This window comes from Antechinus flavipes, chromosome 2 (assembly GCF_016432865.1).
Source record: "Antechinus flavipes isolate AdamAnt ecotype Samford, QLD, Australia chromosome 2, AdamAnt_v2, whole genome shotgun sequence".
Taxonomy (NCBI): domain Eukaryota; kingdom Metazoa; phylum Chordata; class Mammalia; order Dasyuromorphia; family Dasyuridae; genus Antechinus; species Antechinus flavipes.
Window position 1 is genome coordinate 213,168,976 of NC_067399.1, and position 24,387 is coordinate 213,193,362.

The 24,387-nt window shown below is 34.2% G+C and overlaps 2 protein-coding genes across 7 annotated transcripts in view; one reads left to right on the forward strand and one right to left on the reverse strand.

Moving 5' to 3' along the window:
- CRIM1 (cysteine rich transmembrane BMP regulator 1) overlaps positions 1-13,011 on the forward strand; it is a 227,318-nt gene extending 214,307 nt beyond the window's left edge. For 3 of the 4 annotated variants that reach the window (XM_051976136.1, XM_051976138.1, XM_051976137.1), the window contains 3 exons: positions 4,502-4,624; positions 8,005-8,189; positions 10,231-13,011. In XM_051976136.1, coding sequence (XP_051832096.1) covers positions 4,502-4,624; positions 8,005-8,189; positions 10,231-10,407 — 485 coding nt within the window. In that variant the 3' untranslated portion in view covers positions 10,408-13,011. The remainder of the gene's footprint in view (positions 1-4,501; positions 4,625-8,004; positions 8,190-10,230) is intronic. The other variant, XM_051976139.1, reaches the window with a different exon arrangement.
- Positions 13,012-16,540: 3,529 nt separating this feature from the next.
- FEZ2 (fasciculation and elongation protein zeta 2) overlaps positions 16,541-24,387 on the reverse strand; it is a 44,354-nt gene continuing 36,507 nt past the window's right edge. For 2 of the 3 annotated variants that reach the window (XM_051976140.1, XM_051976142.1), the window contains 3 exons: positions 22,436-22,511; positions 19,957-20,022; positions 16,541-17,457 (listed from right to left, as the gene is read on the reverse strand). In XM_051976140.1, the coding sequence (XP_051832100.1) occupies positions 17,441-17,457; positions 19,957-20,022; positions 22,436-22,511 (159 nt within the window). In that variant the 3' untranslated portion in view covers positions 16,541-17,440. Of the gene's footprint in view, positions 17,458-18,756; positions 18,786-19,956; positions 20,023-22,435; positions 22,512-24,387 lie in introns of all 3 variants that reach the window. The other variant, XM_051976141.1, reaches the window with a different exon arrangement.

A 24,387-nucleotide genomic window follows, 5' to 3' on the forward strand; every position in this document is an offset into this window, starting at 1 on the left:
TTTCCCTTGAAGTCAAGGCAACAAGTAAACAAGCATTTATTAAGTGCCCACTGTGCTAAACGCTGGGGATACAGTGAAAAGGTGAGGGGTGGGGAGAAGTGGGAAGTTTCTTATTCAGAGAAATCAAGTGTAATGGGAGAGACAGCATGTAGACAACCATATACAAACAAGATGTATACAGGATAAAATGGAGGTAATAACTTCCCATTAGAGAGGTAGAGGGAATTCTGGTTTGGGTATTTGTTTGACTTAGAAGGCCTCTGAGGTCCCTTTCCACTCTCATTTCTGCCATTCAAATTTAATGAGAACCAAAAAACATATGTCACCTTCAGAAAGCCTAGGGAGGAGGCAGCCCGGTAAAACTAGACACTAGAAAATCTGACTTCTCTTTCCAGCTCCATTAATAGCTCTCAGTGTGATCTTAAGCAGGTCTCTTACTCTTACACCTTCATTTCTCTCTGTATAATGAGAATATATACAGTTATTCCTTCTCTAACTCACAGGGATGTGGTGAGGATAAATAAAACCGCAGATATTGGTGTATTGTTCTGTCTAGCTAACTAGATCTTTTCAGAATTTCTACTATGAAAGCTTCACGTACTAGGCCCAAAGGAAGATGGTCGGCTTATCAAAAGCTGGATTTTAGACGCAACCACAATTATTATTTTCTTCATATATCTTCTAGTAAAATACTCCTTTCCTCCAACATACAAACAGCAAAAATGTTTGTTTTCATCCTTCTGAATTTTTCTACCTCTTTGGATGATCCTTTCTCTGCTCATGATAATTTCCCATGATTCTGATGAAGTTCTGATGAAGTAATCATTTTTGATGGTAGAAGGTATTAGTTCCTTTCCTCACTGTTAGACTCTGAAATTCCATAAATGCACTCCAGTTTTTTAGAATGTGCTCTGGCAAGCGTGCCTAACAACTGCTGAGCATGCCATGTTTCAGATTTTGGAACAGTATGTAGTTTTTGACTGCAGAAAAGGGTTGGGCCCAGGTAAAAAGAAAATCTACAATGTTCTATTTTATCCAAAGTATAATATTAATTTTGGGAAATTGTATTAATCTGACCTAGAAATAGATTCTGAACAGCAAATATATGCTCTATTTTATTTCTAGTATGGAACAAAAGAAAATAGGGCTTTCTTTGAACCCTAATATTGCCTAGAGTTTATCAATTATTTCTGCACCAGTTTGGTGACTTTTTTGTCTTTAGAATTTTTATGTTCTTTATTAGATAATTGTGAATGTGACATATCCAAATATGGATTTGTTGCTCTACTAGTGTTTTCATATCCTAGTTTTGAAACTCTTTTCACTAATTTAACTCTTTTGAAACTTGTAATATTAGGGAGTTAGCTGAAAGGTTATGTGACTTGCCTTGCATTACAAAGCCAGGATTTGAATGCAGGACTTCCCAAATTCTAGATCAGCCTTATCTATTATTCCATGTTTTTTCAGATTGCAACATTTTGGGAAGAATATCAATGGGAAACTCATCTTTCTAAAACAGTAAATAAAAATTAAAGTCCTTTCAATCATTCAAACAACCAGCATTTATTGAGTACCTGCTATATGCCTGGTCCTGTGACTCTGGGCATATAAACATAGAAAGGAAGAGCAGTTGGAGGAGGGAGATCAGAAAAGAAGTCATTACCCTAAGTAATTCCTCCTTTGAGGTATGGAGTTTGAATTGAACTATTTTAGTATAAATGAAGGCTTTGTATGAAATCTAGATTATCTAAAGAGAAAAGGAATTCTTTTTTAAGTGAAAAAAATAAGTTTATTTACAAATGAATTTAACAGCTTTTAGTGAAAAAGATAAAGTACAGTCTACTTGAGGGATAAGTGGTGAAAGCATTTAAACATCATTCACCACATATATTCTTTCTTAATTATTCACACAAGAGACGACACCTTTATCCTAAAAAAATTCCTGTTTTTTTTTTACTTTTTATGAAACAAGCTGCCTTGTAGAAAAAGCATTTTTACAACCTTGATGGATGACCATAAGAAGTATCATGGTATAATGAGAAGGCAAATTTGCAATCAGAGGAGCTGTAGTTCTGCCACTTTTTCTTAGTGTCACCTCAGTCAAATCATTTGACCTTCCTAGCCCCAATTCTTTCATTTATAAAATGAGGGTTTGAGTAGATGATCTCAGTTCCCTTCTAGCTCTAAATCTATAATCATTTGATTATCTGTCTTTTATTAGAAATATAAGGGCAGCTAGGTGGTGCGGTGGGTAGAGTGTTGAGCCTAGACTTCAAACCTGAGTTTGCTTCCTGAGTGCAAACCTGGCCTCAGATTCTTACTAGCTAAATGACTTGGGCAAGGCATTTAATCCTTCTTGGTTCAGTTTCCTCATCTGTAAAATGAACTGGAAAAAGCAATGGCAAATCACTACTTTATCTTTGCCAAGAAAACCCCATATAGACTCATGAAGGGTTGAACATAAGAGAAAAACAATTGAAAATTTAAAATATATCCTCCTAAAAGGAGACCACCTTAGCTTATGAACATTAGAAAAATATATTTTGATAACTATATTCCAATGTAATTTATTTTCTTTGTAACCCTATATATTTTCTTATGCATTTAAAAACATTACCCTGAAAAGGGATCCACAGATTTTATCAGACCACGAAAAGGGTCCAACTTCCCCCCCCCTTCTCTCTCTCTCTCTCTCTCTCTCTCTCTCTCTCTCTCTCTCTTTCTCTCTCTCTCCCCCTCTTAGTCTCTCTCTCTCTCTTTAGCTCTCTCTCTCTCTCTTTAGCTCTCTCTCTCTAACAAACACACACAATTTTTGTCCTTAGCAAGATAACTAAATAACTACTTGACCAATCTTATGTAGGCTTTAAGAATAGATGTGTTACTTTTGATACTGACAGGTTTTGTGGATTCATTCTAACATTAATCTTCTGTAATGGACACTGAAACTAGGAACCAGCTGGTCACTGTACTAAGCAAGAAGTCATATGTGCTGCATTGAGGTGAAAAACTGCAGCATAAGCTAAATAGGGGAATGGTCACCACAGTTACAATTACTGGGAATCCTACAAAATCAATAAAATAGCTGTTTCACTCTGAGGACTAATCTTGAGAAAAAGCTCCTGCTATATTAAATGAGATAACACTTGTAAGCATTTAGCACAGTACCTGGCATATAGTAGGCTTTTACTAAGTGCTTATTCCACTCCGTTCCTTTATATTTGGATTTATACTTTGGAGAATAAAACTACGTTCTTTTAGTAAAATCTGGTTTTATTCTTGGAATTTTGAGGAATTCATTGAGAACCATCGTTTTTCTGAGATACTAAAAATCATGTGATCTAAAAGCCAAAGCAGAAGGTACAACAATATAAAGAACAGCTTTTACCCTTTGCCCCAGATAGTTTTGCCTTTTTGTATAGAGTTGGATATGACTGGAAAAAAAAACTGAATGAATGATTAAATAGGTACTTACCTCATATCCTTAACCCAGTGGTCCAGAACTCTGACTTCTACTATGACCCTTCCCTCACTTCACTTAATAGGTAGATAATTGGACCAAGAATACCAATCAACAAGCTCTATTAGTAATTGAATTTGTTTTTCTTGTATGTTCTCTTACAAATGATGAGTAGCTTTTTTGCAAAAACAACTTACCAAAATATCAGGGGAAAAGGTAGGTGAAATAACTCTGTAATATAATAGAGGTGCTTCAAATTTTTTCCCAATAGTATCAAGCCATTCTTGCTAATTTCTTCAAGAAGAGCTATAAAAATATCTCTTTTATTGGTACCCATGAAAAATTCTCAGTGTTTTAGTGTTTAGGAGATTAAAGTCAAAAACATCTAGCATTTGGGACAAATGATATTGTTTTTCTAACTTTGCTTTGTTTTTATAAATCTATTAGTCAGAGAACTAAGATTTCCCATCATTAGGATAAATAAATATAATTTATTAATGATTATAACTGGAAAGAATATTAAATAATCTGAATGAATAACCTTACATTGAGAGTATCATACTAAGTGTCTAATCAGTCCCTTTTAGGGCACGAGTCAGGGAAATTGGGGGTGGAAGGGAAACAGTGGGATTGAAAGAAAAATGGGTAGGAAATACAGAGAGAGATCCTTTAATCATTAAAATCCTCTTTTTTAACTTTAATTGAACTAAACATAGCAAAAATGACCAAGCTAAAATACAAATTTATAGTTAGTGATCTAGAATAAATGTTTAAGTTTCAAACCAATTTATCTTCAGTTTCATAATTAGAAGTGAAAAGTAAAGGTGCATATCATTAGTACAAGAGTGGAGGAACTTACATCTTATCTTATGAGCTTTGGCTCCTGGGTATGTCTTTAACTATTCAAGAAAACCAAGGAACTAGAACTTTATTTAGTATGCTAGGAAAGAAATACCAGTGAATGAAATACTCATTGGTTTAAAAATAAGAAAATGGTCATATTTTTATTTTGTCATCTCTTATGAAATGCATCTCTATTTTTAGAAATGTATGTACCTGAACCAACCAATATCCCCATTGAGAAGACAAATCATCGTGGAGAGATTGAATTGGAGGTACCAGTATGGCCTACGCCTAGTGAAAATGACATCATCCATCTTCCCAGAGGTAAGTTGTAGGGTTGGCTGAGATAAATGGTATAACAGAGGCAAAGGCATTTTTTACATGTGCCTGTCCAACTGTTCAGATTATCGTTGTGAGCCTTCTAGAACTAGTAATGCAAAATATAGGTAAGCATCCCTTGCTTACCATTGCCCATTACCATAGGAGATAAGAAATTCATGAATCAGCATCTATCAATTATGGAGACAAAGGGGAACAAATGATTAATCCTCTTCTTCTTTTATCCCTCTCTTTTTCCCTTCCAATTTGGGACTGAATGTCAGGTCAGCTAGATGAACTAGAGAAGCTAAGTTGAATGAGGAGGTCAAAGTTACATTCTTCCAAACCAGTTCTGATACTTAAGCATTGGCAACGGACCGGGGGAACTAAGCTAAAAAGCAAAACAGGTTAAATGAAAGGTTTTTCCAGATCATTCTGATTTTTTTGCTGTGCATTTTTTTCTTTAGCTTTTCATTGTGTTATTAAGGGATCAGATAATGCTTTCCCTTTTAAGAACATGAATGTTAAGACATGTATTTTTTTTAACGTTTAATTTTGTTATAATCAAGTTTTAATCATTCTCTTTAGCTGTGACTACAAAGTCAAAGGACTTGATATCTAATTCCAGTTATTCCACTTTCTGCCAGTATTGTATATGACATTGGGCAAGTCATTTCCCTTTTCTGGAAAAAAAAGATATTGTACTAGATAACTTCTGAAGTTTTTTCTAGCTCAAAATTTTTTTATTTTCTTTGCCAAAATTGGAACCATCATTTACTTGCCCAATGTTCTTTCCATCTTTTTTTTTTTAAATACTCTCCCCCACCCTCAGAATTTAGGATCTCACCCAAAAGGATTCAGTTGATCACTTAAATAGAAAGTTAGATTTTAATCATGTTGATAGCATACTGTTTTCATAATTAAGAACTAAAATGAGAAATAAAGCCCAATTGTCTTCCCTGGGGCATATGTCAAAGACATAATAGAGAACTTTCCAAGACTGTTTAAAATAGATAACTTGCTGACTACTTAGATTAACTTGGGTACAATTTATATTGCCAAAAAACCCTAAATACATCGCAAAAGGTAATGAAAACTGAGAAAAATCTAAAGAAACTGAGACCATGCGTCTCATATCACCATGATTTTTAAAGACAGTGATTGTGAAAGAGATGACTGATGATGAATAATCTAGTCAAAAAGATAGTATCTGAGAATGAAAATTTAAATTTCTGAACCATAGACTGAAAGTATAAGAATGGTAGATGAGCAATCACAAATAAAGATTAATGAAAATATATTTGTCAGGTGTCTTACAAACATAATCAAGACAACTTCAAACTAAAAAGTTTGGGGAAAGGGGAAAACAGTCTACATATCCAAAATTAGAGAAGCCAAAATGCAGAAATAATAACTATTGAGACACTCGGGAGTGCAAAGAAAAGTTTCAGCCATAATCTCAAATGCAAAAAGCTTAGGCAATAAGAAAAATAATCTAGAAGCTTTAACAAAAAAAAAAGGCAAATTAGACCTCATTAGCTATCACTGAGGTCAAGTGAGACAATATTCATGACTAGCATGTGGGTCTGGTATAATTTATTCAAAAGAAAGATGATAGTATTGTATGTTTAAAAAAAAAAAGTATCCATAGGTGACGAAATCTAGGACCAAGAAGAGGGAAGCATTATAGAATGAATTTTGGGAGAAACAGAAGTCATCTAAACATCAGTGCATACTACAGATCATCTGTACAGAAAGAGTAAGTAGATAAGGGAAGTTCAGGAAGTAAAGACATAATATAGTAATGACCAAACTTCTTATTATTTCTTACACGTAATATGGATAACCCCCATGCTTAGAAAACACTCTCCTTATTTCTATGTCTTAGGATCCATCTTTTGGACTGGAGAGCACAGAACAAAAATATGTAATAAGGAATTGATACTCAAATAAAGAAATTGTATGAGAATACTTATTTGACCTTGATAAATGTCCCAGATAAATTGCATCTTCAGAGCTTGAAAGAATTGACAGGTGTTATTGCTGAACCACTGTCAGTCAGTGACATATGAAAGATCACAAATTTGAAAGGGGGGGGGGGGATGTTCTAGTCTCCAAAAAAAAAAGAGAAGAGAGTGTCATTTTCAGACTAAAGGCCAGTGATCTTGACTTGAGTTCCTCAGAAAATTCTATACTGCAAAATGAAAGAATTGATTAATGAACATCTTTAGGAAAAGATATGATTACAAAAAGCCAGACTGGCTTCATCAAGATCATATTGTGACAAAGTAATTTCATTTCCTTTTTTGAGAGGTTTATTAAAATGAGGAGGAAGGGGGAATGTTGCAAAAACCATTTACCTAGACTTAATAAAGTTTTTTTATAAAAGTATCTCTTGCCGTTCTTGCAGAAAAAAGAGATGAGCTAAGAAATAGTACAATTAAATGGATATGGAAGTTGTAACTTAATCATACTATAAAGGATCCATCTGAATCAGAAAGAAGGCCATAAAGGATCTGTGTTCAGCTTTTTGCTTTTTAACATTTTTGCCTTCAATAAAGGCACTAGCAATTTCCTTCTGAAATCTGTAAATGATATAAAGCTAGGATGAATAGAAAACATACTGAATGCCAATGTCAGAATCTGAAATGATCTTGACAGACTTGAAAAAATAATTAAGAAGATTAAATTAAAAGTAATAATAATTTAGATTTCAATTCAAGAAATCCAATTCACAAGTACAGTATCAGGGGAAGTATTATTATATGTTCATTTATCTGGGGGGGGGGGGAATTGGGGGATTTAATGAATCAAATGGTATGGCAACCAAAAAAAGCTTGGGCTACATTAAGAAATAGCTTTTAGAAATAAGGAGATGAGATTCTGTAATCTTCTTATCAGAAGACATCTGGAATATTGTGTTTAGTTCTGGATACCAGACTTTGGAAAAACCATTGATGAACTAGAGAGTAATCAAAGTTGGGGAGCCTTGGATATGTGGCAATGAGCTGAAGAATAGACTTGGGGTGCATGAGAGCTGAATCCATGTACTTAAAAATTTTTGTGTGTCATATAGTAATTAGACTTGTTTTGGCACTAGAGGGCATAAGTAAAAAGAATGAGCAGGAATGGGTAGAGTAAAAGTTTCTGAGAAGCAAATTTAATCTTTATATCAGGAAAAAAAAACTTCCGAATAGGTAAGCAATAGTAGTATAGATCATTTCAGAAGTCTTCAGATATGCTTTCACAGATGATATGGACTGAATGGGTGTTTCCTTTTAATATTGAAATCATTATTCCATGAAAATTGTTTATAATGAAAGTTAGCCCTCCAAAACTGGATTGGGATTTAGCTATCCTATGTATGTTTTTTTTTTTTTTTTCAGACATGGGTCACCTTCAGGTGGAGTACAGAGATGGTAATGGGCCACATCTAAGTGAAGATACTTCTTTTGCATATGCCTGGGTTATAGGAATAATAGTAGTCCTGGGTCTTATAGGAGTATTCCTATTTCTAAATCAGAAGAAACAATGGATACCAGTGCTCTGTTGGTATCGAACACCAACTAAGGTAGAACATTGAAATTTTTATTATTTTCAGTTATGAAATTAGGAAAACATCCAAATTTTATACTTTAGAATTATTTAATGGAACTATATCAGATAGCTAGTAATTTCATACTGCTAGTTCCATGTTATTGATGAAAATATTCCTAATCTTCCATTAATTTAATGAACTCTGACATTTTAAATATCCAATCTCTTCAACTGACCTTAAGGTTTTCAAAGAATCAACTGAGATATCCTTATTCATAAGAGATATGGATTATAACTATTATGGAAAGCTAAATATGACTTGATTATCATGGGTGAAACAAGAGTGAAACTGATCAAGAATGAAAATATCCAGAACAGAGGGGACAAAAGTGTTTAAGATGGCTGAGGGAAAAAATGTGATGGTGAAAAAGGGAAAAGGACAATGAAAAGTGAATAATATCAATGGCTGACATATTACTATAGCTTTATAATTTGCAAAGAGCTTTACATAAGTAATCTGATTTGAGTCTCACAGGGGTGCTGTGAAATAAGTGGTATAAATGATATCTCCACTTTACAAATGAGGAAACAGACTCAGAGGCATAGAGTGACTTACCAGTCATAGTTAGCACAGGCAGGCCTGAAACTTCACCTTTCTGACTCAGAGTTCAGTTCATTCCCTTTATTGGCTCTTGAAATAGTGGGAAAAGAACATGGAGTAGAAAAAAGAGTGAAAATCACTAAAATGAAGGTTGAATATTAATCTTCCAATATTGATAGAGAGGACTGACATTATCAAGCTGCTCAACCTTCACAAAGGCATTTTGATTATGTCTGCTGTGGACAGAATAGAAGGTTGTCACCTGTCACCAAGCAAAATGTTCTCTATAGCTGGATTCCAGGTAGCGTATTATCTCAAAGCTGAAAACATCAGCTAATCCAACTTGCCACCCAAATCAGGAATAGCTTCTACATCAGCCCACAGCAGTTGTCATCCAGACTATATTTGAATGTACAGTTCCAAAATTGGATTGATAGAATATTTATTAAGGACTATGAACCAGCCACTGCGATAAGTCCTGGGGGATAAAGTTACTACCAAGCAAGACAATTCTTATCCTCAAACAGATTAAATTTTAATAGAGGAACACAACACATAAAGAAGTGCTGGAAAGCATAAGAGACTTATACATGTGTGATGACACGAGTTAATTTGCATTAGGTAAATTGGAAAGAGGATTTGACAATAATTAGATCCTCCAGTTGCCTTTCTTCTTGGCACCAGTGGTCAGGAAGTGAAGTCCTGTTTCTGGTAAGATAAGGCCAAAGCCCACAAACCAAGGGTGGTTCAAGAGTGGACTCTACATTTCTAGAGAATTCTAGTTGGCATAGAATGCCAAGTTTAAGAGCTTCTTTATTATTTTCAGACATTGGTCATTTCCTGAGAGAAAAAAGAGTCCAGAATAATACTTAAGTTGCAAGCCTGGGGGATGGGGAGGATGGTGGTGTCCTCAAAAATAATAGGGAAAAGGAGGGGGAAGATTTTTAGGGGGAATGATAATGACTTCGATTTAGACATGCTGAGTTTAAGAAGTGTACTGAACATCCAGTTCAAGATGTGCAATATGCACTTCAAAATGTGTATTTGAGAATCACCTTTACAGAGGAACACTGAGATAGATAGGAAGAACAGTGTGAACACTGAGAAAGAAGAGTATTGAGAAGAAAAGGGTCATTGGCAGTGTAAAGAAGGATGACAATTGACAAAAAAAACCATTCAATTTGGCAATCAAGAGATTGTTAGTGACTTTGGATAGAGCTAAATACCTCAGATTCTTTCATCACATGCTGTTTAAGTCTCTATCAGCCTACTCTTCTTCCCCTGAACATGTTTTAATCTGTCCTTAAAGTGTGACACCACCAGAAAAGAATGGTGTACCAACTCATCCTTTTGGCTGAGTCAAAGTATTATTATGCCTCTTTACTTGGAGACTGATAAACAATATTAATTTTGTAAGTTGAGGACTGGCTAGGGGATTAACTAATTTCACTTATTTTTCTTTCTCTCTTTTTAGACTTCTTCCCTAAACAATCAGCTGGTATATGTGGACTGCAAGAAAGGAACCATGGTTCAGGTGGATAGTTCTCAGAGAATGCTAAGAATTGCTGACCCAGATGCAAGATTTAGTGGCTTCTACAGCATGCAAAAACAGAACAACCTTCAGGCAGATAATTTCTATCAGACAGTGTGAAGAACTATATCCTCGGTGAGGTTTTAAGAAAAAAAAAAAAAGACAGAAAAAGACTAAATCTGCTATAACTTAGAATTTGTGCACTTGCTTAGTGGGTTGTATTGGATTTGTGACTTCATGTACAGCTCTAAGACCTTCCCGGGATGGGCTTTGTCTACAGCGAGGTGCCAGAACAAGCATTCCCACTTTTCCTCATGATAACTGACCAAGTGTTTTCTTAGAACCAAAGTTTTCAAAAGTTGCTAAGATATATTTGCTTGTAATATAGCTGTAGAAATATTGGGGGAGGGGGGTGGGAGCATTGAGTTGGGGAAGTGGGTGGGAGGGTTGTGTTGGGAAGACAGATTGGTCAGCTTGGCTTGGGGAGAAACCCGGTAAAAATAAAACCAGTCAAACGGCCGAGCATCGGGAGGATTGTTTTTTCTCATTGTTCTTAAAGCTACAAATTGGTTGCAACAAAGCCTAGCCTGAGTGAAAGATGAGAAAAAGGGTCTCACGATTCAGCTGCTGTAACCACTTCAGAACGACGACACTCGGAGACAAAAGCCTTTCACAGCCACCACCCTGGGTGTCCTGTAGCCACAGGTTCTTCTAATACAATCAGAATGTGCAGTAGGCAGTGAGAAAGCCAGGGAGATGGGTTAGCAAGATCTCTCAGATGCGGGTTATTAAGGATGTGTACAGTTATTCCTTGTGCTGCTTTTATTGTCTTCTTCCAAGCCAATCAGCCAGTTACTGGCAGAGTTAGCAAATGAATGAGACTAAAGTCATTTCTTGATATGAGCACTGGAGCTTTTCTTATGATAGTCTAGAAGGAAGGAAAGGGCATAGAACGCCAAGGCATTTCCAGGGGCTTGTCCATTTGTTTGTTGTTGCTTTGTTCTGTTCTGTTGTGTTGGTTGTTCATAGTTTCAAAGTATAAAAAAAGGTTAGTTTTTGTTGAAGCTCTAGCTTAAAACAGGTTGTTTTGTGTTGGTTTTTGTTTTTTGGTTTTTTTTTGTTTTTGTTGTGTTTTTTTTTTTTTTTTTAAGGAAAAAAAAAAGACTGTTTTAGGATTTTTCCTTATTATTTACTGGTTCTACAAAATAGAAACTACTTCCATGCTAGGAAGCAGCTTAATTTTAATTGTATATTATTCAAGCACCTTTGTTGAAGCTCAGAAAAAAAAATTATGCCTCTTTAAACTTTAGCAATTATAGGAATATTTATGTAAATATCTTAAGCTTCAAAAAAAAACAAGAGTATTTGTGTGCATGTGTATATTTATATATATACATATATATTTATACACATACAATTTATGTTTTCCTGTTGAATGTATTTTTATGAGATTTTAACCAGAGCAAAGATAGATTAAATAGGCATTCCATACCAATGCTTTTAATCACTTATAAACTTTTAAAAAACAAAGAAAAGATCTCACTCTAACTACAGTATAATTTGAAAGTGAGGAGGGTGTGTGTGCTTGTGTGTAAATATGTATATATATATAAATACATATATATATATATACATTCACACATGTAAGTGTGTTTGTGCACACAAGAAGGTATGCATGTGCACACATTTTTAGCAGTCAGTCATCAATGCTCTTGCTATGGAGAAGGGTGTTCTTTCACTTTTTTTCCTCTTGGTATTGGTTTTCATTGTACTCATTGGCTAGAGACACTGATGGCAATTTACATGCAGCACTAATCAGCTCCTGGATTTTTTTTTCTTCAAACAATTGTTTGAAACAACTACTGGAATATTGTCCACAGTAAGCTGGAAGTTTGTTGTAGTTTGCCTCAATTATAACTCTGACTGTATACTATAGTGTTAATTTTTCAAACAGCTCTTAGCACTTTTATATTAATTACCCATTTGTGCATTGACTTTTCTTTTACAAATGCTTATTGTGAAAGACACAGATACCCAGTATGCTTAATGTGAAAAGAAAATGTGTTCTGTTTTGTAAAGGAACTTTCAAGTATTGTTGTAAATACTTGAACAGAGGTTGCTGAACTTTAAAACAAATAATTAATTTATTATTATAATGACCTAATTTATTAATCTGAAGAATAACCATTTTTTGTTTTAGAATATCAAAAAGGTGTTCTAGCTGTTTGCATCAAAGAAAAAAAGATTTATTATCAAGGGGCAATATTTTTTCCTGTTTCCAAAACAAAATTTGTTAGAAATATGATATTACAGAAAGATTTACATCTGCCTAATTACTACAAATTTTGTTGACAATTAATCCATTCCTGGCATTTAAAAAAAATTTTATCCAAAAATTGTAAATGCTTGCTTTTGTTTTACAATCACGGTCATATTCTGAAAATACTAACAGGATATAGGACATGGTGTAAATTTTGTTATTATTATTTTTAAAGATATGATTTATCCTGAGTGCTGTATCATTACTCTTTTACTTTTTGGTTCCTGTTGTGCTCTTGTAAAAAAAGAAATACAAATAAGATTTCCTGAAAAATAAAATAGATATGTGGCACTTGGAGTGCACTGCAGTTCTACAGTTTGTTTCCTTTTCTTCAAAAAACAAAACTGTAAGGTGGTTCTTTGTGATTTGGTTCCTAACAGCAAATAAACATTTTGAATCTAAAAGATGTGCTATGGTTTTCAATAGAATACACCATCTCTTGGTAAGAATTATTTTTCATTCTACTTAAATGCAGTCAATGCTGTGAAATTATTGGGAAAAAAGACTCCCTTGCACCCCCTTCACATTCCCTCTCCCTGAAAATCTTTTCTTCCAGAATCCATGCTTTTGCCAAATAAAACTATATAACTGGGTCCCCTACAAATGGTAGGGAAAACTGGGCTAAAATTACAACCCTTGAGGTACCTGTTCCTACAAAAAGATACTGCCTTCATGGAATACTACAATCTTCTGGTCGAGTACTTGGTCATTAAGTAGGACACATCCAGTATCTAATATAAACATTGTATAAGTGGACAGGAAGTTTTATGCTAAGAAATCCTTCACCTTAATGATTTACAGTATCCATGAAGTCCCTTTGAAAATTAATCCATAATGGGATCATGTGGGCTATATCACTGGGAAAGCAGGAAACATTTCAGATCACTTTGTGCATCAATTCAACCACAGACAAACATTTCACCTTTAGAAAAAAAGAATAGCTGTTGACTTACAAAATTCAAGTTTTTGACTTCTAATTCAGGCTTCACTCATTTGGAATGTTATAAACTTCAGTTCAACCTCAATCAAATTTTCTATGAAGATAAATAAGGTGAGTTTAGTCCACTTAAGAGAGCATATTGTTAATTTTTATCATTTTAAAAGCTCCCGTTTAGAAATGATGTTAAGTTTAAGGGCACAGAATCAGCAGAACTTGAAAATTGGAAGGAACCTCAAACACCATCTAATCCAACTTGTGCCTGAGCAATCACACTTCTTTTAAAATGCTCAAAAAGCAGTCATGTAGCATTTTCCTAAATACTCCTAGTATGAGAGAATATGCTCTCTCCCAAGGGAATCCATTCCACTGATGGGTACCTCTGTCAGGAAGGTATTTCTTCTTACCACAAGCCTAACTGTATTCCTTTTTAAGATCCACCTATGACTTCCATACCTGTCCCTTAGAACCAAATAGAAGAGAATAAAGGAAGGAAAACCTAGACCAAGAAAACAATGAGTACAAGTTCTTAGGGACAAGCACAAGTTCTTGGTTTTTGAAGTAATTAGACTGATGAAATGTGGTGATTTTCTTTTTAATATAATAGTTCTCTCTGCGAGAGAAGGTTTCTCGAGGAGGTTTTCTGGAGACAGCCTTAGTATGGGTTAAGAGTAATAATCACCCCAAAATGCAGCCAGGTGATAAAAGTTCAGATCTTTTATTGCCTCCAGTATAGCCCCGTTAGTTGAGGCCTATCTCTCTGCTTGGTTCCAAGAGCTTTTGCCGCTTTGTTCTTTGCTTCTGCCTCTGCTTTCTTCAGCATTCAGAGCCAGCACCAAGTTGAATCTGTCTTGCCTCTGAGAGAGCCTTCTCAACCTTCTGCTGAACTCTCGACTGGAAGCTTCTTCCTCTGAAAACTCTTCTGACTGGCCCCTTTGAAGCTCTATTTATTCGAGAAAGAGGAATTGTGGGATGCGAGAGAGAGGGATTATGGGTTTCTCCCATAATGCTCTCTGGCCCTAAAGTTTACTTTGTGAATCTCCCATACTTGTGAATACCAATGAGTAAAGGTATAAACATAAGCATTGTATCAATTAGTTCTACTTAGTACCTTGTTTCAGGTTCTGGCCCAAAACATCTCCTTGTGAGATCAGATCAATAATCTATCAACTCTAATGAGTTAGCAGTTTGTAAAGATTCCAACAATGAAAGATAAGTATTTGATTGACCTCCCTTTTATTTTTTGCTTCCTTCCTTCCTTTCTTCTTTCCTTCTTTCCTTCCTCCCTACTTCCTTCTCTGAGGTAGTTGGGTTAAGTGACTTGCCCAGAGTCATACAGCTAGGAAGTGGCCACATTTGAACTCAGTTCCTCCTGACTTCAGGGCTGATATGTGCCCCTGCTCTAGGTATTAGTAAGCTGAATTTCTTTTAAAGCAGAATTGAAAGGTTTTGATTACATTGGGCTGCTCAATTAATTTGATTAAGTTGGTGAAAGCATGAATATAGACCAAAAAGAAAGTCATCCTTTTCACTTTCCTTCACTGGCTTATCTGCCTATTCCATCCCTACCAGGGGCCTTTTTTCTCTCCCCTCCCTCGGTGATTTTAGCAACTCCAATAAGTTCAACTATCATCTTTATTCAGAAAACTCCCAGATTTATATGTCCAATTGTGGTCTGTCTCCTGAATTCTAAACCAACATGACCAACTATTGGATATATTTCCAAATTGTGCCCATAGCATTCTGATATATCCAAAATACTTAAATCTTCCAAAAATTTTAATGCCTACTTTAAAATTTAGTATTTAAATATTTAAAATCATTTTTTTAAAAAAATCTTTCTTCTTCCCAACTTCATTAGTATAATTAAAGACCTTTCAGTCACACATCTTCACAAGTTGGAAGCTATCCCTGACTCTTGCTTTTCTCTCACCCCTCATTTTCAATCAATTGACAAGTGTTTTCATTTGCAGATCCACAATGTCTTTAATATCTATTCCCTTATATTCATTCACATGGCCAGCACCACAGTTCATATTTTCACTCCCTTTAACCTAACTCTTGCCAGTAGTCTCTTCCTTCTTTGACTTATCCTCCAGAAAATTGCCACATTGATATGTTTAATGGACAGGACCTTGTCACTCCATTCAAAAAGCTCCAATGGCTCCCTTTTGCTTACCCTCAGTTCAACTCTTAAATTTTTATAATCTGGCTCCAGCTCTACCTTTTCAGGATTACTTTTATGTTATACTACCTCACACAATCCACAATCCAAACTGATATACTTATTCTGCCCCATAGATGTAACTCAATTTCATAACACAATAATAAGGTATCTCCTATGCCTATATATACCCCTTTCTTACTGCCCCTCACAAGATCCTTACTTTCCTTTAAACTTCATTCAAGTGCCATTTCTTATCAGAATTTGTTAATGCCTTCCTTCCAAGCAAAATTATTTTGTATCTATTCTGCAGCTTTCTTGTGTTCATGTCCCCCACGGAACGAAAATTTCTTCAGAGCATAGCTGTTTTATGTCGGTTTTTAAATCTCAAGTTCCTAACACAGTGCCTAATACATACTAGGCACTTAATATATGCTGGTTGAATGAATGAAATTCAATATAAAGTGACCTCTGATATCCAAACCACTAAAACAGGATGAGCTATCCAGAATCAGCTCTATTAGGTATAGAGATATGCCATCATAAACATGAAAATCCCCATGCCTATAACATGGTGTCATGTATACATAAAAATATATTACATCTTAAAAATATTATTTTAAGTATTCTATGCAGTCCTAAGAAATGAGCAAGACTTCTATGACAGCTCTCTGGAAGTTGCTATGGTCTCTAAACTTTCTTGTGTAGAATTCTTCAAGTTAAAGCTCTAAATTCTACAGGGTAAATTAGTAAAACTAAGTTACTAAAACATTAAAGGAAGTCTCTGCAGGAAGCCTGAATTTAAAATTTCAAAATAAGACATTTGAAGATATTTTATGATAATTGATTTTTTAAACATTTATTACATGACATTGGCTTGATCAGACTGGCAAACATGTTGTCTGAATTATCCATGATAATTCCATGAGTAGAATTAATGCTTTAAGAAAATATGACTATAAATACCATCATACTACACTGGAAGAGACAAGGACAATACTGTAGTATATCATTTCTCCAGCACCACAAAGGATAAGAATTCCTCTTAAAGTGCATTTCCAAACAATTCGAATAGAATTACATGGAATAAAATATTTAAAAGTGATATTGGAAGTGAATGGCTATTAAATATTAAAAATAAACCACTGGTTAAAAACAAATAGCAAACTATACAATTATCTTCAATAGCATGATGATTATTCGCATTCACCAATAGTAACTAAAAGGAAAGCAAAGCCTGCTTTTAGTTCCTTAAAAGCACTGCAAGCTCTGTAAGATTTAATCTATGTACAATACTGGTAGCTAATATCCTAATTTTCTTATTTAAAAAAAATCAGTGTTCGTGCTATCACTGGAGAACACAGATTATATTTTTCAACACTTGAGGCTTGATTTTTCAGTGCAGTTGATGTCTAGAAACCAATAAAAACTCAGTCTTAATATACAAATGGGAACTGCACAATTAATGTTATTCTGCCTTCCTCAAGGCAAAGGGATAGTTTATGATTGTTAACAGATTAACAAAAACAAAAATAATGCTCATGATTCAAAATTTTTCTTGGTTCAAAACAAGGTATGAGTGGAACCATTGCCTATTAATACTGAAGGTTATCATCATGTGCTCGAGTGCTTCGGTTTCCATCGCTGGAAGGTAAATACAGCAAGGTTGTGAGATTAATGCTAACAGTGTATTTAGCTTGTTGTCCAAGGAAGGTGAACTGCTTGCTCCTCTCTATGTAGGGCACAGAACTGAAAAATAAAAATAAAAATATAACTAGGTAGATATAAGAATACAAAAATATTGGGTTCTATTCTTACAACTAAAATGATCATTCCTCCAATCTACAGAGCAAAGTGAAACAATTTCATAGGGCTATATCCCACAATGAAAAGTTACATCAAAACACATTAATCAGACTTTTCCAGAAATGAGTAACCTAAAGGCCATGTCTCATTTGTCACCATTAAAAGGAAGCAACTATAATTTCAACCTTATACTGCAAAGCATATCAAAAAAGCAAAAGACATGTAGTATGTACTAGTAGTATGGAGTAAAAGAAGGATACAAAATTTCTGCCAACATTTCTCCCGTAAAGGAACAATATGGCAGGAGCCATCCCACTTGATCTTCCTACCTTCAGCCCTCTCGGATGACAGAACCGACCATGGAAACAATTAAGCAGAGGTGGGGAAGAACTGCTTAACTGGGCCCATGCTTTTTCTATTCCTCCCTCCAGGTCACCTGCACAACTAACTGAGGGACCTTCATATCCTCATTGGAATCTTCTTTCACTCTCAGCTTTACTTTAAGACTAGATAAAGTGTTTAGCTACACAAGCTACATTTATCAATATCATTTAACAATCCAAGAACAAACCAATGAAGAAGAAGAGCTCCCCTTCTCATTTTCCCTATCCCACTGGCAAAATCCCCAACTGGTCCTCATGGAGGCAAACAATGAAGCAGGGGTAAATATTACGGGTGGAAAAGTACCGCTTAATCATCTCAAACCAATCTACCCACCCCCACCTCCACTGTACAACCTTTACAGTATTCTTTATTTCTTTTCCTTATTTATGCTTGACTATATAATTACTTGTAGTTAGTAGCTTGTAGCTTTTTTCCACCCAGTCCTTGCAGAGAGAGCAAATGCAAAACCAATATACATGCACAAACATCTTATCAAAGGCAATTGCAGTTATTAAGAGAATATAGGATAAGAAGTAGAAGCCAGTCACTTGAGCAGGAAGGATGCAAAAAATTGGGAAATGGTTTCACTGAACCATGCAGTATAGGTGAAATTTATAGTACTACATTTTCAAGTACTAGGAGTTTTGAAAATTACTACTCCATCCCCCCCTCCCCCCAAGGCACTGTGCTATTCTGATCAAAAAACTTTCTTTTCAGTCAAATGTTAAAATTTAGAAACTTATTTATTAGTTCATTCTACCATTGTCCCTCATAGCATTATAGAACTACTTTAATTAGAATGTAAGACATGTTCTTTATACTCTTCTCATTCCTGTATCACATCAATAAGACACAAACCTCAGAAAAATCCAGCTTTCATACCAATGCTAGCAGAACACAAAAGCAAACAAAGATGTCAGGTATAAAAATAATTCTGAATTTTAAAAAATCCTGCATCAGAAAAAGATAGTATTATAGGATTAGCATGTTGAATCAGGAATTTTTTCCTACCATGCTAATCTACTACCTGTGAATTTAGAGGAACATGAATTTCCTGCTAGAGATATTTATGATTTATTCACTTGTGTCAAATTTACCATCTGACTCATTTCATCACATTTCTCCTTTCTTTACACATATGAGACAGAATATGAGACAAGAACCTTCCTCCTGAGATAGCTAATGACCAATAAAGAAGTTCAATCTTTTAACCTGGCCAAGAAGATAGTTTATTGGTGAAAAATGGAGTTAACAGGAAAGAAACAGTTATCACCCCAAATGGAATGTTCCTAAATTTTCACGTCAAAAAATTACAACATGAATTTTGAGATACTTTACAAATCTGTTGACTAAGTATTTCAGTAAGCAATACATTTTCAAGTTTAATTACAAGAGGAATTCTAGATTTATATAGTATAATATTAGTTTTTCAGTAATCCCCTGAAATTCAGTTTCTTACTTTTTAGCTAGATGAAATTACTTTCATTAACTTCTCACATGATCCTCTCTGGCTTCCACTCTATTCTGAATCTCTGCTACCATGTTGCCAATATTTATGCTAAGATTCTACAATATCAGCCTGTTTCTGGATTTCTCCTAATCCCTTTCAACAATCCCTAAAGAATCTTTTTTTGGAATTCTCTTCTACCAAAAAGATTACTGATACATTATCCTCTGTTTTATGTCTTATAGGTGGTCATTTTGGTTACTTTATGATATGATTATTCTCTTCACCAACTGCTGAAGCCTACTTCTTATACCACAAATAGGGCATCATTCCCTTTTTTTCTCCTCCTTCAACCTGCTCACCTCTCTGTTTAATATTCAACTTTGAAAATTATCACAGACTCTTAATATATAAGAAGATAATAAAAATTGAAAATATACTCCATAGCACTAGTACTGTAAGCTGCAAGTATATTACCACATAACTTTGATAAGTATAATAAAAGCCAACCATTTTTCTAGATTAGTAACTTTTTAAAAAAAATCTATTGGCAAAACTGCTTTATCTTATTAGAAAAACTCAAGTGCACACATGCTACTATATGTACTCACCTTTCAGAATGTAGTCTGTTAACAAACTTGGAACTTTGTCACTATCTTCCTTCATTGCATGAAGGACTACATATGGATAAGAAGAAAAAGACACATTATTTTCAATTAGGCAAAAAAAGGACCAATCATAAGTTTAATCCTTGTTTTGTTAAGCAACGTAATGACATTCCATTTGAGTTAGACACAATGAGGAAAAAAGACATAACTGGGTAAGAGCCCAGAACTACATTGGTTAAACAAGTCTGTTCAGAGAAGAACATTTTACAACCTGAGAGTTGTTCTCTTATTCTAAATTTTAAAGGAAAAATAAGGAAAATAGAGCCAGATTGGGGCTGGGGAGGAAGGGGACAAAATATGTTACTTCTACAGAACCATAGATTTCCAATGATAAATCTCTATATTTTTGCAGTATATGCTTTCCAAAGCATTCTGAAAGCTAGGAACTATACACATCATTATTTTTAAAAGAAATTAGATTCTTGGGGACCAAAATAATTAGATATATATTTAATGACCAAATCAATCAATAAGCATTTTTCACCCTCTACTATGTGTCTGGTGCCATAATATGCACTGAGGATTCAAAAATAAAAATGAAATATTATCTGTGCTCTAAGATCTTAAAGGACCCATCATCCTACACTGAATTAGAATGTAAGTCCCATGAGAACAGAAACTACCTTTCATTTTGTTTTTATATCCTGGCTAATACATCTTACCCCTAAAAGATGTTAAATAAATATAATAATGATATAAATATATACATATATATGTAAATATGTATATACGTATGTGTTTACATCTACATATATATGTATGTATTTACATACACACACACACACACACACACACACACACACACATATTTTAGCATTCTTTTTTTTTTTAATTTTGAGTTCTCAATTCTCTCTCATACTCTAGCCCCTACCACTAAGGTAAGCAATTATACATGTGACATCATCCAAAACATATTGATGTGTTAGCCATGTCACAAAAAAAGAAAGAAAAATAAGTGAGAAAATTATACTTAAATTTGCATTCAGTTCACCAGTTCTCTCTCTGGAAGTAGAAAGCATTTTTTTGTCATGAGTCTTTCAGAATTATCTTGGATTACTGTATTGATCAAAGTAAGCTTACTGTTTCATCACTACAACATTGCTGTCACAGTTTACTGGTTCTCTTCATTTCACTCTGAATCAGTTCATATAAATCTTCCCAGATTTTTTCTGAAACTTTCTAAAACCTTCACCATTTCTTACAGCACAATAATATATAATAGTATTCCATCACAATCATACTGCAAAACTTGCTTAGCTATTCCCTAACTGCTAGACATCCCCCTCATTTTCTAATTCTTTGCCACCATAAAAAAAGATGCTATAAATATTTTTGTACATTTGGTCCTTTTTTCTTTCATCTGTTTGAGATATATATCGACTAGTAGTATTGCTGAGTCAAAGGATATGCAGTCTGATAGCCCTTTGAGCATAGTTCCAGTTTCAGATTGTTCTCCAGAAAGGTTGGACCATTAGTGTACACAGTTCATTAATGTAATTCTTTTCCCACATATTCCCCCTTACAAAGCTTTTGACAGGAAAAAAAAAATGTCAGTTCTATATGGCTCAAGAACAAGTAGAAGAGTCAGAACAACCTGGGAATGAACTGATGCAAAAAGAATTGAGCAGAACCAGAAGAACATTGAACACAGTAACAATAATATTATAAATGACCAACTGTAAATAATTTAGCCATTTTCAGCAATAAAATGCTTGAAGATAAGGATATGTGTTGAAAATTACTACCCATCTCCAAAGAAAGAATTGATTATTTGCATCCAAGTTAAAGCTTTTTTTTTTTTAACTTTCTTTTTCTTGGAGATTTTTTGGGACTTCTGTTTTGGGGGTTTTTTATAGCATGGCTAATGTGGAAATAAATTGTGTCTGCCTGAATATGTATGATCCATATCAAATTGTCTGCCTTCTCAAAGAGGGAAGAAGGAGAATGAGGGAAGAAAGGAATTTAGAATTCGAAAAAAAATTCTAAATGTTAAAAAAAAAATTGTTTTTTTTTTTATGTAATTGAGAAAAATAAATACATTTTGAAAAATTTAAAAAATACTATCAGACTTCATTCCCAAGAGTTCTAAGAAACTTTTCTTCTCCAGAAGAAAGGGACAAATCCTGAGCACTATCTATAACAGATGCTTTATACCTTCCCTTATAGAAAAATTCCAGTGATCTAAAACTAAAGATATAGTAGTAAATCTGTATACTACCAGAGAGCTAAGTAGTAGCTACCTAAGCTACTCCATATACCTTTCAATAGCTGGCTAGTTTTAATAATTAGATGCAGAGGTAGAAACTTTCCACTCTTAAGCAATTCTTCTTCCAGATGACATAAAAATATCATTAAATGAAAACAAATATATTAGGAATCAAAAGGAATAAAGAAGTTAAGAGTTAAAATATCCTTTGCTTACTTTTTGTTAATATTTGAAGATCTTCAACAGAAGGTGGTCCATTTTTTTTCTCATAAGGAATGACTGTTGTCAAGTACTGCCAAGTGAAAAGTCAAGAAGTATTTTCTTTAATTATATTTAATTGCCCAAAAAAAAAAAAAAAAAAGCCATTTGCCAAAAATTCTAGTTACTTTATAATATTATCACATTGCAGATTTTTTATTACATTGTACTACTCTATTTTTCATTTTTAACCAAATCAATCTATTTCTTACAAAACCATTATTGTATCCTAGAAAAATCTATTTTATATTTCTATTATTTAAAAATTCACTTATGGATATAAAGACCATTTGTTCACTTTTAAAGCTAAAGTTTGTCTCATTCTCCTTGCAGATATTTAATAAAATATTCGCAAGGCATCTGCATAAACTAGTTACAAGAAGACACTAATCAGCATAGGTGGATCTTCCTCAACTGAAGGCTTCCTAAATCAATTAAATCCCAGAACTAGTCCCTAATCCATCTAGTCCCTAAAATTTATAACCCTATCTTATATTAACACTGTGTATTCTGCCTTCCTTGCTTAATTTCAGTTACTTTTTCTTTTGAACAAAATGAAAACTTCAAAAATATTGTACAAAAATATTGTACAAAACATATTGTACTTGCCAAAAGCTAATATAAATATATTTTCTTAAACATTAATGACATATTATTACTTCTTAAATTATGTAACTAGTTAAAAACACATGAAGTTCACAAAAAAGAAAGACATAAGAACAGTTTACCTATAAAGGAATAAATGGACAGGCATTTTTTTAAACAAATTATATGCTTGTTAGTAATAACCTAAATCCACAAAACTTAAAAAAATAATCATTTAGTTTCTCCCATTCTGACCAAAACCTTTGTATTGAATTTTCAACTTTTACTTGGTATTCATTAAGTTGACAGACCAATTACTCATCATACACTAAAGTAAAAAAAATTTAGAACTAAAAGGGATTTTAGAGATCACTTTATCCAAGGATGTGGAACATCCAGCCTGCGAACCACGTAAGGCCAGCAAAATCATTTGCTAAGGCAACAGCAGGCAATGATGAGCTAAAAGCTAGGTACAATAACCCCCAAGGCTTGACTTCTATCAGCTGATAATTTTTGATATTATGAATATCCAAATGGCCCTTGGCAGAAATAAGACTCCCTCACCCCTAACCTCCAATTCTAGTCCAACCTTCTCATTTTACAGATGAGAACTGAGGCCCAAAGAAGTTAAGTGACTTGCCCCAATGTGATCCACAGGAAGTAAGAAAGATTTGAATACAGTTTCTCTGATCCTTACCATGCTACCATGATACTTTTAATATACCTCACTGCATCTCTCACAATAGTTAGTACACTAGCACTGAATTCTCCTATCCCATTTGTAATCTATGACTGACATGAAAGAAATTATTTAATAGCAAGCAATTCAAATTGTCCCATGTCCTAGACCCCTCAAGGGTCAATAAACCCTCTTTCTGAAAGGGATTTTATCACAATAATGCTTAATGACACATCTGAAGGTGTTTCTTTGTTTAAAAACATACACATATAAGACAAAAGAGTACCATTTTGATGTCCCATTATTTCAGTGCATTGCAGGAAACTTTCTGGTATACATATGCCACTCAAGTATAATCTTTCATGAAAATTTTATCCAAATTTTGGGAATGGAATCAGTTTGGGAATGATGGAACTACCTTGAGAGACGAGATGAGCTAACAATCTTTCTAGATTCAGCTCCATCCTAAACAATACACATGCGATTCCCACAGGACCTCTTTGACCTGAACTTGCCACTCTTTCTTGAATAGTATATAAGAAACATGCAAGCCTCCCACAAGCACCAAAAAAAAAAGTGCCCTTCGGCACTGATTCCAGAACATCTAGAACCATATTTGGGCTAACTTTAAGGCTAACTCTAATTT